Source organism: Lolium perenne, chromosome 3, assembly GCF_019359855.2.
Source record: "Lolium perenne isolate Kyuss_39 chromosome 3, Kyuss_2.0, whole genome shotgun sequence".
Lineage (NCBI taxonomy): Eukaryota > Viridiplantae > Streptophyta > Magnoliopsida > Poales > Poaceae > Lolium > Lolium perenne.
Window position 1 is genome coordinate 4142133 of NC_067246.2, and position 15312 is coordinate 4157444.

At 46.8% G+C, this 15312-nt stretch overlaps 1 protein-coding gene and 1 pseudogene across 1 annotated transcript; both read right to left on the reverse strand.

Moving 5' to 3' along the window:
* Positions 1-418: 418 nt before the first annotated feature.
* Positions 419-1140, reverse strand: LOC127339024 (uncharacterized). Its single transcript, XM_051364929.1, has 2 exons — positions 727-1140; positions 419-637 (listed from the first exon to the last, which is right to left on the reverse strand). Exons 1-2 carry the CDS (start codon positions 1123-1125, stop codon positions 419-421), a joined length of 618 nt encoding a protein of 205 aa, XP_051220889.1. The 5' UTR covers positions 1126-1140.
* A 56-nt stretch (positions 1141-1196) lies between these two features.
* On the reverse strand, positions 1197-7449 carry LOC127340641 (general transcription and DNA repair factor IIH subunit TFB2-like; annotated as a pseudogene).
* Positions 7450-15312: the final 7863 nt, after the last annotated feature.

A 15312-nucleotide genomic window follows, 5' to 3' on the forward strand; every position in this document is an offset into this window, starting at 1 on the left:
CAGTTATGCTACTTAGAGCATCTCCAACAGACACGCCAAAAGGCGCCCGCGGTAAAAAAACTGACCCACAAAAATAGCGTGCGCGGGGGATAAAGCGGCTGCGCGCGCGGGAGATTTGGCGACGCGTCCTCAACCGCCGTTGAAAAGTCCCTCGCGCCAAGCGCCACCCTCTCGCCTGCCACGCGCCACTTCCCCTTCCACGCGCACCACCACCACCGAGACCAGGCCGCCGCCATGGCCCCTCGACGCAACTCATCCGATTTCGTTCTACGCGGAGATTTTCAAGCGGCACGTTCTACGCGGAGATCCGCGCTGACGGCGCTCGCCTCACCCTCGACACCTTAGGATACACGGGCTCAGTAATCGGATGATCAACTTGGCTCTATATTTTTTTCGGTGAGTAATGCGTTTAACTGGTTCATGTTGGTGCCATGATCGACATACTACTACTGTTCACAAGCATCAGGTAAGAATGAGGAATGTTATTAAGAGTTGATTGATGCCCACCTGTTGAGACGGTGGCGTCCTTGTCTCTGATCTTCTGGAGAATGATGTCGCCGAGAGACTGCTTGGAAGAGGTGTCGTCCTTGGACATGAAGGCGGCGAGGGCCTTCTCGTCCTCCTCGTCAATCTCCGGCTGCAAATACAACAAAACGATCAGAGTCGCGTCACCCGAAACACTGCCCCATTTTTTTTTTACTGTGACGGTGAAGCAACAGCACGCACCACGCCGCCGTCGTACTCGCTCTGCGCGTCGAAGCCGTCGAACTCGTCGACGTCCTCCTCGTCGTCGACGGGGATGGGGACGAAGGACGCGGCTGCTGGGGCGTCGGAGGGGAGCTGCTCGGGGAGGCCCTCCTCCTCGTGCTGCTGCTTGAGCGCCTCGCGGAGGATCTTGGCGCTGATGGAGGAGGAGGCCTCCTCCTCGGCCTGGTGCCGCTTGGCGGCGCCCGAGCGGCGGCGCTTCCCTTGGGCGGCTTCTCCGAGGACTTGCGCTTCTTCCCGGCCATGGCGTCGGCGAGTGGGGGGGCTGGGTCGGAGACGGCTGCGACCGGCGCAGCTGGTTTTCTTCCGTTTTTTACGGGTTTTCTTCTTTCTGCTGGATTCTCTTTCGTTTTCTTTCATCAAATCAGGCAGTTTTTTTTTTTATAATAATCAGGCAGTTTTTCAGTTGATCAAATCACACAAGAAATATATTTCGGGATTATTCCAAGTTGAAAAAATCATTGCAACATTTTGCTATAAAGCATAGGAAGAGTACTCTAGACTAACAGCTGCTCCGTGTTTAATTCGATTCAGCCAACACAACAACAATATTTCTTCTACTAATCCCAGCTTTCAAACTAAGCACAGAGAAAGCAAAAACTAAGCCTAACAACAGCTCACTACAAGATCACGCTGGTTTAAGACTCTTGAGCTCAGTGCTTTCCACATCTGCATCTGCCTGCTGCAACTGAGTATCGTTCAAGAGTTGTCTGATGAATTCAAGCCGTCAAGCGTTGTACAGACAGAGATGCAACTTCTTCTCTCCAAACGGTCTCTTTAATTCCTTGGATCAACAAGGCATTCATCATCTCTGCCTACGAAGGAACACCCGCATTTCTTCGTGAAACTCTCCCCGCACTATCAGTCTCATCCTCTTGGCGTCCTCCCACAGCAAGAACCCGTTATCCCTTGCGTAGTCGCAGCACTGCTCAAACATGTCCTGCGCGATGAAGCGGCACCCAGATATATATATATGCTGAGCGTATTTTTTGGGAACATGCTTGGTGTTTTTAACTTGGAGGATGGGACTGCCCAAATTTGATAAATTAAGGGTTTACCTTGCTCGGGAAATCTTCATACGCATGTGACAGGACCATCTCGACCCTGTTACGGTCGTTCTCCCACAACCTAATCTGCACCGGAGAATTGGCGTTCTTCACTTTGTGATCTTTTGAACAGATGGTATCTGGTCTATGTACGAGGGGGATGGGTCGCTGCTTACCTGATCTGTGACATTCTCTGGGACTATAGGTATCTTGTCGATAACACGAGGGTGGGCATTTTGCTGGAGGAACGCGATTATCTAACAGAAAACAATAGAAGCGTAACTTTGTCTGTCTATGTAATGAGTACTGTACAAGTGTATAATTCAGCTGATACCTGTTCAGCAGTGATCCCGTTGTCAAAAGCACCATAAAGACTTTCTTTTGTAATAGCTCCCACGATGAGGTTCGGAAGTTGATACTCCACCCTAGGAACACGTAACCGTTAAGGCATTCCACAAACAAGAGCAAGGAGACACGGTCAACAGAAACTACTAAGCAGTAGCCAAAATAAGGGGTGAGCTAGGTTCACTCATCTGACATGTAATGTACCTCGAAAAAAGCCGTAGAATTTCACAGTGCAATCTGGAAGCAGAGTAGGCATACAGCCTGAAGTTTGTCTCCACCACCACGATACCCTGCCACAACAACATACAGTATGAACTCTGACGTAGAAAGTAGATCCTCTTCATCAAATGTTGCTTAGATAAACAAGCAGATGGAACTTATGATGATCTGAAGAGCATAAAACAGGAATAGCAAAGGCCATGGGATGTAATGAAACCTCTTTGCTGGCAGATGAATCCGACAAGCTCGACGAAAGGTTTGTAGCCAATTTTGTTGGTATGAACCAGCTATCTTTTCGACCCTGTTATTGATTAACTGTTGAAATTAATACTCACCATGTTGAACAGGGAAATCAAAATTCTTACCTGCTGCAATTTGACTAGCCCCAGCTCCGCCAGATCCCTAATGGCAATTCTTTGGACATCGGTCAGAGTATTCAAGCTATAAGCCTGAAGCATGAACCAGATGGGACACATGAAATAGGTTGTTAATTTATACCCAAACTTACCAGGCAGCAAAGTATGAACACAAGAACCAATCTAATCTGATTATTATTGTCCTACAGCCCTGAACTTCTTTCAACCGCTAAATTATGTATGATATTCAATTAAACATTTTAGTCAGAATAAAAAATTGATGGTCTTTTTGTCCCTATCCTGCTAGATAGACAAACACAAATACAACAAATTTGTTGTATCTTTGAGATGGTTCACTTTATATGTCATAGATATAAACTACTGTTGTCGAAGAAAATGGTGCTATAAAATAGGAAGTCATGGTAATTGCAGATAAAGGTTGGTAACGTTTCTTTCGAATGGTTCTTACATCTCCCAGTGTATGGAAACTAAGTTCCAAGAGAAACGATATCAACTCTGTGGGGTCCACACCACGTTCCTATTAAATAATAGAAACAGTCAGTACAAAATAAAACTCGTTCCAATCAAAAGAGTTATATAAAGTGCATGATACCAATACCTCTGCTGATGAAATGTATTCCCGCATCATGTACCAAAGTTGTGCATTTGTCTCCATTAGCTGGTTAAATAGAAAAGAATGAGAACCAAAGATGAAAGTCTGTCATATAACTGGATCTACTGAGAGCCAAACACACACCAGAAACTGGAAGCCATTCTCAGATAACTTGGGAGCTTCATTATCCCTGCAAAATATATTCAAATTAGGAACTCATGATACTGAATTCTTTCTTGTGGATTCAGTGAAATAAATATACCAAAAAAGTGAGAGATATAGAACCAGTCAAGAGAATATGGCAATATGCAGCAGAAAAAAGAAGTATTAGCTTTTAGAAGTTCCACATGGAACTAAAAAACCAAAATCTCAAGATGCTGAAACCAATCGGTTGTTAGGAACAGTAGTTAATACCATTTTCAACAAGAAAAAATGAACACAACCAAACTAAACCAACAACATTTTGCTGTCTTACATTTACTTTCTAATTTTTGTTAGGGCAGTACTATGTCGACACTGCCACTGGATATAATACCGAACTGTACTAGCAAGGGAAAGAGCTAAACTTGGATGCCATGTTATTGAAAGGAAACCTGACTATCACTAGTTTATACATAACTCAATAATTCATGGTCAAAGCAAGGAGGTAATTAGATTCAACCTTGAACTCAGAAGACCTCTCTGGAACGTTCTCATCATAGACGAGCTGAAACTTGTTCCTTTCTCAACTTGCGATGAGTTGATCAATTGCAGCAAAAAACACTGTTTTGCCATAAAATAGATCAAAGAGTATAAGTCTTTACAAGGGTAACTAGACACAAAAAGTCTTCCAACTGTTCGAAGAGTGTGATCCCATGAGCAAAAAGGAAAATTACAATGTGAACATACATCGATAACATGATTTTGAGTTAAGCTATGTTGTTCTAACCTCCCATTGCTCAAGAGCATAGTTTTCTAGTTCTCATATCGTAGGCAATCCGGAAGTAATACTCGATGGTACCGGTTCCCTTGGTAAACTTCCACCGCAAAGAAAAATAAAAAAGTAATTTGATCAATCGTATCATAACTTCATATGCTCAATAGGAGGAACTTACAGACAAAAGCCATAGTAGTAAACCTTGAACAAGATCACCGGCCTCGTAATACCATGGTAGATATTTTCCGACTAAACAAACAACCATGTCGATGTTCTCGAAAAAGTATTTTAGAAAGCTTACCCGCTGACCAAATACTTCTGCATGTTCGCCTGGAACTTATTGTTCATCCTGTAGCTCACCTCCTTTCTTCTGTATCCACAGCAAAACCAAGTGAATTAGTAATTACATAGTTCATTGTGTAGACCAAACGAATAGTACAACAGCAGGTGAGCTAAAAATACATAGTTTAACAAAAAACTTTGTAAACAAAAGAATTCCTATTAGTAAGTATGCCTATAAACATACATACTAATAGAGACCTAAAATATCAAGGGAAAACACTGGAGATTGAAAAAATACGGGGCAAGAAATCGTTTACTACCTCTAATTAGATTTTATTTCAATAGAGGCAAATGAAGAATCGATGTTCTGAAAATGTTTCAGAAACTTGGTATGCATGACAGATCAAATCGCCCTGTCTGCCAAAAAAATACAACATGTGCCATCGCAGCCACTCTCTCACTAGGGTAAAACAAACAACATAGTTCTACCTAGCTTTTGAGTCTAATTATCCGGTGCACTGCTAGTTGGTCAAATCCAGGATGATTAAATGGTCTGCTCGAAAGTTTCAGTCATCAATACCCAGCACTGGATGGAGGCGGATGAGATCTTACCTATCACGTACTTCGACAAAGACCCTAAGCTGGACCAGCCTATCGATGGCAACCTTGTGCTTCGAGGCATACTCATCCAGCACCCACTCCTCAATAGCTGCAGCAGCACGGCACACGACATCGTACAAAGATTCGAAGCACATACTTCTTTGCCAGCGGTGGGAACGACCTGCAGAAGTGAAGGTGTGAAAAGTCCCAATGACAGCAACAAGACCTGAAAAATGCGATGCATAGCTGGTGGATCGGAGACCTGAGCACGGCCTCGCAGATGAAGGCGGAATCATATAGCATGTCGAGTTTGGAGGCAGGCAGCGCAGCCACCATGTCCATGAAGTTTCGCGCCACCACCATCACCTGAGGCATCTTTGCAGCGCCTGCAGGGAACAAGCAAGGTAGGCGAAAAGACTAGGTTATTTCGCGCCACCACCATCACCTGACTGAGGCATCTTAATGTTCCGAAACTGGAACTTGCTAGATCAGCTAGTGCCTAACTTGGCATAAGAAGTAGATGAAACTACCCGTCAGATTCAGCACTAGAATTAGGGACACTTCTTTTGAGCTTATGCTTATAGAGAAGCCGGCTTATGAACACCGGTGGGGAGAAGCTCTGAGAAACTGTCTTGGACACTTGTTTTCGGCTTATAAAAATTGAGCTATCTTTTTGTGTTGTGCTGCGTAAAGACTATAAAGCCCCTAAGATTCAATTGTGACTTTGTCAATACTTAATATTGTATTGTTGCTTGTTCTACACATATGTAAGCATGAAAATGAGAACCAGGCCATTCCTGTGATGCCATTCTATGTAAAATGGTTATAACAGAAGAAAGTTGCAATGCTTACACTGTAGTTTGTGGTTTCCCTGCCAAATTATTGATCACATCATCAATGCAGTGAGGCACCGGCCCAAAGTTTGCACTCCACGCACCACAAATTTCACAAAATCAAAGTCGGAGTGACGAGGTACTAGCAGGTGGAGGGATGCAGCTTGTGTGGTCGCGCTTACTGGAGGGCGGAGCTCCAAAGATGGATTGGCCAGCGGCAGAGGCGGCGGATGGAACTTGCCCTCGCCAGCGACACCAGTCCGTGCTGCAGGTGTAGATGCGGCCGCGAGCGGGCGGGGGCTGTAGCGGATAGGGCGGGGCCGACTGCGACCGTAGAGGACAGCGGCGGGGCAGGCGCTGGTGGCGATGGCGGGGCCGGCGCTGGTGGAGCGGCGGGTCCGGTAGCGGCTAGGGCGGGGCCGGCTGCGACCGTGGAGGACAGCGGCGGGGCCGGCGCTGGTGGAGCGGCGGGGCCGACGGCGCGACCAGCGGTGGTGGAACCCTAGCGAGCACGGGCTCGTCCACGATTTGGGATGGTTCCGTTTTCTTTTTCTTTTTTTCCTTTTCGTTCGGTGACCAAGCCCCTTCGGGGTGGCATTTCCTGTAAAATGAACTCAACTCGAGGGGGACGGCTAACTTTCGGAGAAGCTCGGGAAACTGGTCCCTTCTCGGCCAGAATTGTACAGCGATGGAGTGTCTTCGAGCACCTACTTTTTGCGGTACACTTATTGTTGTGTGCTAGGGCGTGGTTCTGATAACTGATAGGAAAGTTCACTGCTTGTTTCGAGGTTGGAGGCAGTGGCGGACGCAGGAAAAAATTGGAGGGGGGGGCACACCTCAAAAAAAAAAATTGCACCATCCAAATTGCGAAAAACGTTTGCGAAATGAACAATATATAAGACGTCAACATTGAAGTTCAATACATATATCAAATGTGCACAAGTGCCAAACTATAACTATGGTCTAAGGACAGAGATTTAACAAATTTATTTAACAAATCATGGACAGAGATATAACAAATTGAATTTAACAAACTATGGACATAAATATTTATAGATTGACACTATGGACAGAAATTTAACAAAATATAGTCACATATTCTTGATTCTTCCCCAAAGAGCCAAACAGTGATGCTGCTACCTGCTGCTGGAGCCTGGATGCTGTACGGTGGTGGAGGGTTGGTGTCTTCCTGGCTGCGGCGGCGGACAGTGGCTGGCCGACCGCCGCGAATCCGGTGACGGCGAGATGAGGGACCAGGGCCAGGGGAGAGGAAGAGGAGCCAGCCAGCCAGGAGAGGGACGGAGTCTGGAGAGCGGAGGGTGGAGCCGCGGCCCGCGGAGGCCGGAGGCAACGACGCAAGGGGCGGAGCGCCGGAGCCGCGGAGGCCGGAGGCCGCGCCGCCGCAGAGCACGTAGGTAGGTTTCGCTCGGTCGCTCCGTGCCTCCGTCACTCGACCTCGAGCCCTGGACGTTTTTTGGCCTTTTGGGTTGTTCCATCGTTTCTTCCTTGGGCCAGATTAGGGGTATCTAATTTTTTTTTGCCAGATTTCTGGGTGGGCCACGGCCCCCCGGCCCACCCGCTGGGTACGCCGGTGATGGTGGTGGCGCGAAATAAACCTAGTCTTTTCGCCTACCTTGCTTGTTCCCTGCAGGCCCGGGGCTTAATCCTGGTTCCACCTTCTAGAGTGTGTTTGGAGGCTTTTGTTCTAGCTTTTGGAGGCTTTCCACCAAAATAAGCAGCCCAAACGAGCCAAAGGGCTCATGGCCTGTTTGTTGTGGCTGGCTGTGGTACGTTTGTGGGTCTTTGTCTTGAGAAAGGCTTTGTTTAGGAAGCTGCTTTCTGAGTGGAAGTCTTTGGCAAACCAGAATTATCTGTCTGTATAAACCTGTTGAATTGTCTGAAACACCCTTACATTTATAAAAAGTTGTACTGTCGATGCTTCACGTGTAATAAATAGAATATGCATCTAAAATTCAAGTCGCCATACAATTGTCATACATAACCATTGGGAATATATTTGTCCAAAATACATTTCCACTACATTATACTAGCTAATTCCTCCGTTGTCTAGAAATGAACAACGTGTTGGCAATGTCGTCACGTGTTCCGTTCATGCCTCTTGTGTGTAGTTCACCCGACACATGATCACTAGGCAAGGTAATTGTTTGCATTGACTTCCTCCATACAAATGTCGCAAAAAAAGCCAAGGTAGTGTGCATCCCAAATTGCCTTCTCCATGGAAATGAGGGACACAAGCTATAACACACAAGAAACTACACAATTACTATACGAAATACAATCTACCTAATCATAATGTGGTAAGCAAACAAGCAGACACACACAAAAATATGTACTGACTGCTAGCATATCATCTAGCACTAACACTGTAACACACACCAAAAATTCTTGCACTGACTTCATCTATATGGAAGCAATATCTAGCAGCAGATCATCCACTAACTTCATTCATACACACTGTACAAATCGAATCACGAATTGAAACAACAAATCATGGCAGAAAACGGCAGCCTCGGCCTGGATTTGTCCTCACCTAGCTGACCAGCGGCGGGGCTGTGGGGTGCTGCTGCTGCGCGGTCGAGGACGGGCCGGTCGTGGCCGTGGAGGACGGGAGCGGAGGCGAGGTGGTCGTCGACGGGGCAGTCGCGGATGGGAGCGGCGGCGACGGGATGGGAACGACAGGGGGTCGCGGATGGGAGCGGAGAGGGGGGGCGTCGAGGAGGCGAGCAGAGGCGACGGGAGGCGGCTAGGGAGGCGAGGGGGAGGCACGGTGGTGCGGCGGCGGCGGCGACGTGGTGCGGCGGCAATGGGTGCGGCGGCTGGGGCAACCCTAGCGAGCTCTGGTCGCTGCTGGGTCGCGACTGGGGAAAAAGAAGAGAACTGCTCGGTTCGGGAAGCTCGGGAAGCACAAAAACGGTGCTTTTCCCCATCTGAAGGAAAACGTCTGGTTGGTTTTTGTAGAAGCCCAACGCGCAGCTGAGCCCTTTGGCTTGTTTGGGCTGCTTATTTTGGTGGAAAGCCTCCAAAAGCTAGAACAAAAGCTTCTGGGCTTCTCCGGTTTGGCACTTAGAAGCAGCTCTAGAAGCCCAAAAGAAGTGGCCCTTACTAGATCAGCAAGCTGCACTACATGAAAGTACCTTATAAATGGGAAATACAAAGGAGCTCTCGGGTGCAACGCACCCCCATACTTGGAAAAATAAAAATATATATTAAAAAAAGTTTTAAAAATTTTAGTTTTTTTTTTGGAAATCAAAGATGATCAGGTATTGTACTTGAAACAAAATATTTTCCTAGGAAATTACTTTTATTGTATCCTGGATAAAAAAAACAAACTTGAAACGCCCCATGACCAGGTACTATTCACTTTATATTCGTCATAATTTTGTCTTTTTTGCCCTGGAGTCCATGGGAATCATTTCGTGTCCAAACATTTTTTTACGAGTACAAACTTGATCATCTTTGATTTTCAGGAAGATTTAAATTTTTTTTTGACTTTTTCAAATTACTATAATTTTTTTGGTCTATGGGGGTGCGTTGCACCCGAGAGCCACAAGTCCGCGTTACTTATAAATCACAAACAAAAGATGTTAAGATGTGCTGGACTGATATCATCTACGGAACAACTAGAAACCCACCCCGCAAACTTGAACTAGGACTCTAGAAGGTGGAACCAGGATTAAGCCCCGGGCCAAAAACTAAGCGCCTGCAAACTACCCCGAAAAAACCCTCTCGTCGAAGCGTAAAATAAAATAAACGCAGAGCTTAAACTCGATGCTTAATGAATGTAGATCGAAGCTCCTATGTAGGCGATCTTGTTAGCGGTTGCTCTGTTTGTGGAGTTGTGAAATTCGTCCATGTTGTGGAGCCGGTGACTGGCTGGTTACTGTGGCACTGGTGGATTGAACTACACCTTCATTCTATTTGTATAGCATGGAATTGATAACGAAATGTAGTCCAGCCCAAGTCTTCAAGGCATACAGATTGCAAGAGGAACAAATGGTGTGGATGTGTGTTAGAAATTACTCTAGGGCTTGGTCAGTCGTCGGCGGGCGGCAGGACTGGAGGGGCGCAGCTGCTGGCCCGCTGCGTTCAGGTTCCGGCGCGGAGACGGGGCACCGGTGTGGCGGCGCGGGCGCGCAGCTGGCAGTCAGCAGGCGGCGGCGGCGTGGCGGGAGCCCGGGAGGCGACGCAGGCCAGCTGAGGAGGAGGAGAGGAAGACGCGGAGGCGATTACGCGGGGTAGAGGCGGGGAGCGGTGGACATGCGCGAGAGGGGGCGGGGGGCGGAGGAGAGGGCGGCGAGTCGCCGTCGGCGGCGATGGCCCGGCGGCGAGCGCTCAGCTGCTCAGAGAGAAGAGAGGTACCGAAGCTGGCAGGGTCGTTTCTTCGTGGGGCTCTTGTGGGCTTTGTTGAGATAGAAATTTAATACGTTGATGGGCCTCACACAGGCTAAACCTCAAATCTATATCGCTGTGTTTGGATGCACAGAATGAGACTCGGAATTGAATCAAAATGGAATACCAAATCCAAGATGGACAGGAAATGCCTCCAATTCAAATTACTATGTTGTTTGGGTGTGCAAGGTATTTGTTGTTGGAATCAAATGTTGGCACCCAATTCTAATTCATGTATGGATGTACAAACCGTGGAATTGAATGTTTTGTTGATTTTGGACAATATAAACTTGTGTACAAGTATGAAAAATTAGAATGTTTATACTGTCCGAACATTAAAATTTACACACCATCACTACATACTAAAATCGGTGCTCTGTTGTGTAATCCTCTGACATATACTACAGACCATCACTCCATTAGACTGACTGAGTATTACTTTACGATCCACGTTGATGTCGTCGCGTACGCCAGCAAGCCTATGCCGAAGAGCAGATTATTCCAATGTTGACGTTCCTGTTCCGCCTTCGATAGAGAATAGCAAGGGCATTGGCAGAAAATAAAGAGAACAGAGAGGGAGAGGCCGGTCGGGCGAGCGAGCGCCAGGGCAGAGGCCGGGTTGGCGAGGTCCAGGGGAGAGGCCATTAACCTCCCGGCGCTGCTGCACCTATCGCAACCGCTTGCCCTCTCGCCGCCGTTCCAATCCTGCCTGGTCGACCTAGGGTTTGGGGCGGGGTCATGAAGGGGCGAACGCCGTCTGTGAAGCTCTCCTACGAGGACGCCGGGAAAAAAAGGGGAGGAGGGTGGGGTAGGGGAGATGAAGAGGAGGGTGGGGAGGACTCACTGCTGCTGCCGCCGCCGGCTTGCTGAGGTCGAGCGGGCGGGCGCTCGCTCACGGTTGTGGAAGATCGAGTTCTATCCTCGCTCGCCCGAAGAGGTACGCGGAGAGCAATTCCAACCGAATAAGGAGCTTTTATTTTTTGGAGAACACAACCTTTATTATATTATAGCTTAAAACACCCAGAATTACATACGATCAGAGTATCACGAGCTACTCCCCCACTTCCTGCTCGTCCTTCTTTTTCACTGATGGCACCATCAGAGTTAAGCTTTATCACACCTACAGCCGGCGGTTGCCACTGACACAATGGTTTCGGCGACACCACTTTTGCCTTCTGTTTTGGTAATGCAATCTCGAGTAGATCCTTCTCGATGCTCTCCACACACTTGCATGGGTCATAACCAGCAGTCACATGCACTATCTTGTTCCTGGAATCCCAGATCACTGCTAGTACTGAGTCAGTTGGGCTTGCTCCTTCGACGAGAACCAACTTTCACATAAAATGTCAGACGCTCACGACTGAGGATGGATCCTCGGAAATTGAAGGTGAAACACCTTCTTTTCTGCCAACAGAAATTGACGAGCTTGAGCACATTCAACTAGTGCATGTAACAGAGCTGCTTTGCATATCCCACGGGTTGCTATTTCTTTGACATGCCGCTGGGTAAGAGTCGTATAATCTGGTACAATGCCTCGTAAAACTATCCACCAAAACGCGCTAACCTTGGGTGTCACCGAAAGCCTCCAAAGTTTCCTCCAACTTGAGCTCTATCATCAGACGACAAAGTCTCGTCCCTGATCATCCGTTCATCCACTAGTGCTTGGTAAGCCGACCGTACCGAGTAGACTCCTGATTTTTCCAAGGCCCAAGCCATCCAATCCTCATCCTCGATATTTCTCAACGGAATTTGACGAACTATCTCCGCATCAATGGGGAAGAGATTCTTCTCGATCTCCTCCAAATTCCATGAATGGTTCAAATGATCTATCAGATCACTGACCATCTCGGTTGTGCTATCACTTTTATGGCCGATAGATTTCATATGTTGCACTCCTGGCATCCAGATATCATTCCAAATTTACACTGAAGTACCCGAGCCATTCCTTTTAATAATTCTAGTCTTCAAAGCCTCTTTGCCTACCACTATCGAACGCCATGTACGAGAGGCCGTTCTTGGAACCGTAGCCGACAAGAAATCCCTGTCATGAAAATATCTACTCCGCAGCACCTGAGCACATAACAAGCCCGGCTCTGCCATTAATCTCCAACCTTGCTTCCCCAGAAGAGCGAGATTAAACAACTCAAAATCGCGAAAGCCCGTCCCACCTCGGCCTTTTGGAATAGACATTTTATCCCAAGCAATCCAGTGCATCGACCTCTTATCCAAGTTCCCACTCCACCAAAACCTTGATAACAGCGAGGAAAACTTTTTGCTCGTACCCTTGGACATCTTAAAAATACTCATACAATACGTGGATTTAGCTTGTACCACAGATTTTAACCAGACCTCCTTTCCTGGATATGAGAGCATCCTGGCACAGCCATTCATATTACTCTTCATTCCCTCTGTTATAAATTCAAATTCTCCACTTGACAACCGTCCCACTGCTGTTGGTAAGCCTAGATATCGTTCACACAAAGCTTCAACAAGAATATCATCTCTTGCTTCACTGCTTCCTTCTGTGCATCACCTGTACATGGGGTAAAGAAAAATGGAACTTTTCTCCCTGTTATCCAGCTACCCTGACGCTGCATTATAGATGCGCAAGATCTCATTTAGCCTTTGGGCACTTCCAACTGTCGCATTGATGAATATCAAGCTATCATCAGCGAATAAAAGATGTGTGATCCAAGGTGCCCTGTGACACACACGGATACCTTTGTTGATGGGACCCCACTGAAAATGATTCAACAAAATTGACAGACCCTCTGAACACAACAAAAATAGGTAAGGTGACATTGGATCTCCCTGACGGAGGCCCCTCGACGGTGTAAATTGTGGCAGTAGCTCACCATTAACCTTCACTGAAAACTTAACAGATCTAATGCAACTCATGATCAACTGCACCATACGAACTGGAAAGCCAAGCTTCAACATCATAGCCTCCAAAAACGGTCACTCATCCCGATCATAAGCCTTCATCATATCTAGCTTAATTGCACAGAGACCTCTCTTCACTCGCTTGTTCCTCTTCATTGTATGAACACACTCCAAGGCAACGAGTGCATTGTCCGTGATTAGACGTCCCGGAACAAATGCACTTTGCTCTTTACTGATAATCTCCTCCAATCAATGACGAATCCGATTAGCCACCACCTTTGCACGAAGCTTATAGATAATAATACATAGAGAAATTGGCCGGAACTGTTTTATGGACTGGGGGTGTCGTACCTTTGGTATCAAAACAATCACCGTGTCATTCATGTAAGGTAGCCATTCCCCGCCATTCAGTACACCCAAAACAACTCGAACTATATTCCAATGCCGTTGGAAAAACCCAGTAGTAAAACCATCTACGCCCGAGGCTTTTGACGGGTGCACTTGGAATAGTGCACACCGCACCTCCTCTTCCTTGTACTCCTCCTGCAATAGTTCCCTGGCCGGTTCATTTAGTTTTTCAGGGACAATGTTTAGTAATTTCTCCATAACTGGCGCACCTTGTGAAGTATACAAGTTATCATAGAATCCTTGTATTTCAGCATTAACTGATTCTTCATCGTCACACATACTTCCATCACTTCGCTCTAAGGTGGTAATTCTATTCATTCGTTTAAGCTGCGCCACTCGTGCATGGAAAAACCCCGTGTTGCGATCTCCTACCTTCAAGCACGTCACCCGTGAACGCTGATTAATCCAGACCTCCTTGCGATACAAAACCTCCTTAATTCGCTCGCGAGGCGTTGCATCTCGTCCGATGGGCTGCGGCCCAAAGAACCGCACCTAACTCTCTCCAAGTTCTTTCTTAGATCGGCCAATTTCTTTTTGAAATTTCCGAATGTCTTCGAACCCCAGGCTTGCAAACCAGTTTGCACACGGTGAAGATTAGCCGCAAAACCCTGCATGCCTAGACTCACTTCCTCCACTCTCCACATGTCAGCCACCACTCGATCATAATCACTGGTGGAAAAAGGGCCTTTGGTCGCGGTTCGCAACTGCCATTAGTCGCGGTTGCGCAACCGCGACCAAAGTAAGGAACCGCGACTAAAGGCCCGTCCACGTGGGCGCCAGGCGGCCGTCCGGGCGGAGGACCTTTAGTCGCGGTTCTTCTGGCCAACCGCGACTAAAGGCCGCCGCAGGTTTAGGGTTTTAGGCCCCCCCTAAACCTGCCCCCCCCCCCCTAAACATATTTTCTGTTTAATTTGTATATTGTTTTATTTCTTTTGTGCTTTATTGTAATTTTGAAGGAGTTTCACATATTCTACGGTACTACATATATACATGCATATGAATGTACAATTTCAAACAAATTTGAAATTAGAACCAAAAAGAATTCAAGAGGAATATACAATATATATTCAATATCATTTTATGACCATATACAAGTTTGAACAAGTTTCCATACATAATTTAATGCATGTATAGTTCTACGTCGTCGCAATGGTGTTCTCCTTTAGGATGGAGGACTTCCCTCCTGAACCATCCAGCTAGTTCCTCTTGAAGTGGTCGGAAGCGAGCTTCTGGACTAAGCATCGACCGGAGGTTATTCCTCTGAGCATTGAGATCACTCGGAACGCGCTCAGAGGTGTATCTCCGGATCATCTCACAGACATAGTATCCACACAGATTGGTTCCCGGTGGCTGCATATCGCTACCATTCTTAGCCTTTGACCGCATGAAATTTAGCTCTTTCTTGAATTCACCGACCTTTGTATCTGCGAACCGTCTCCAAACCCTACGAGGCAAAGAAAATTAAATGAACAAGAGAGTTATTAGTTAATTACTTGAAGCTTAATTAGGAAATGAACGAAATAGGCCAATCGATATAGAGCGCAAATGAATGAAAACAATTACTTTTGAATCATTTGTCTCATGTCGGCCCACTCCGCCTTATCCATATCCAGAGAGTCGTGGATGAGACATTCTG

Bases quoted from the DNA above. Each gene is read 5' to 3' on its own strand.
- LOC127339024 (XM_051364929.1), bottom strand. From the start codon at position 1,125: ATGAAAGAAAACGAAAGAGAATCCAGCAGAAAGAAGAAAACCCGTAAA. The intron at 638-726 runs GTGCGTGCTGTT...TTGTATTTGCAG, and splicing joins GCGAGTACGACGGCGGCGTG to CCGGAGATTGACGAGGAGGA.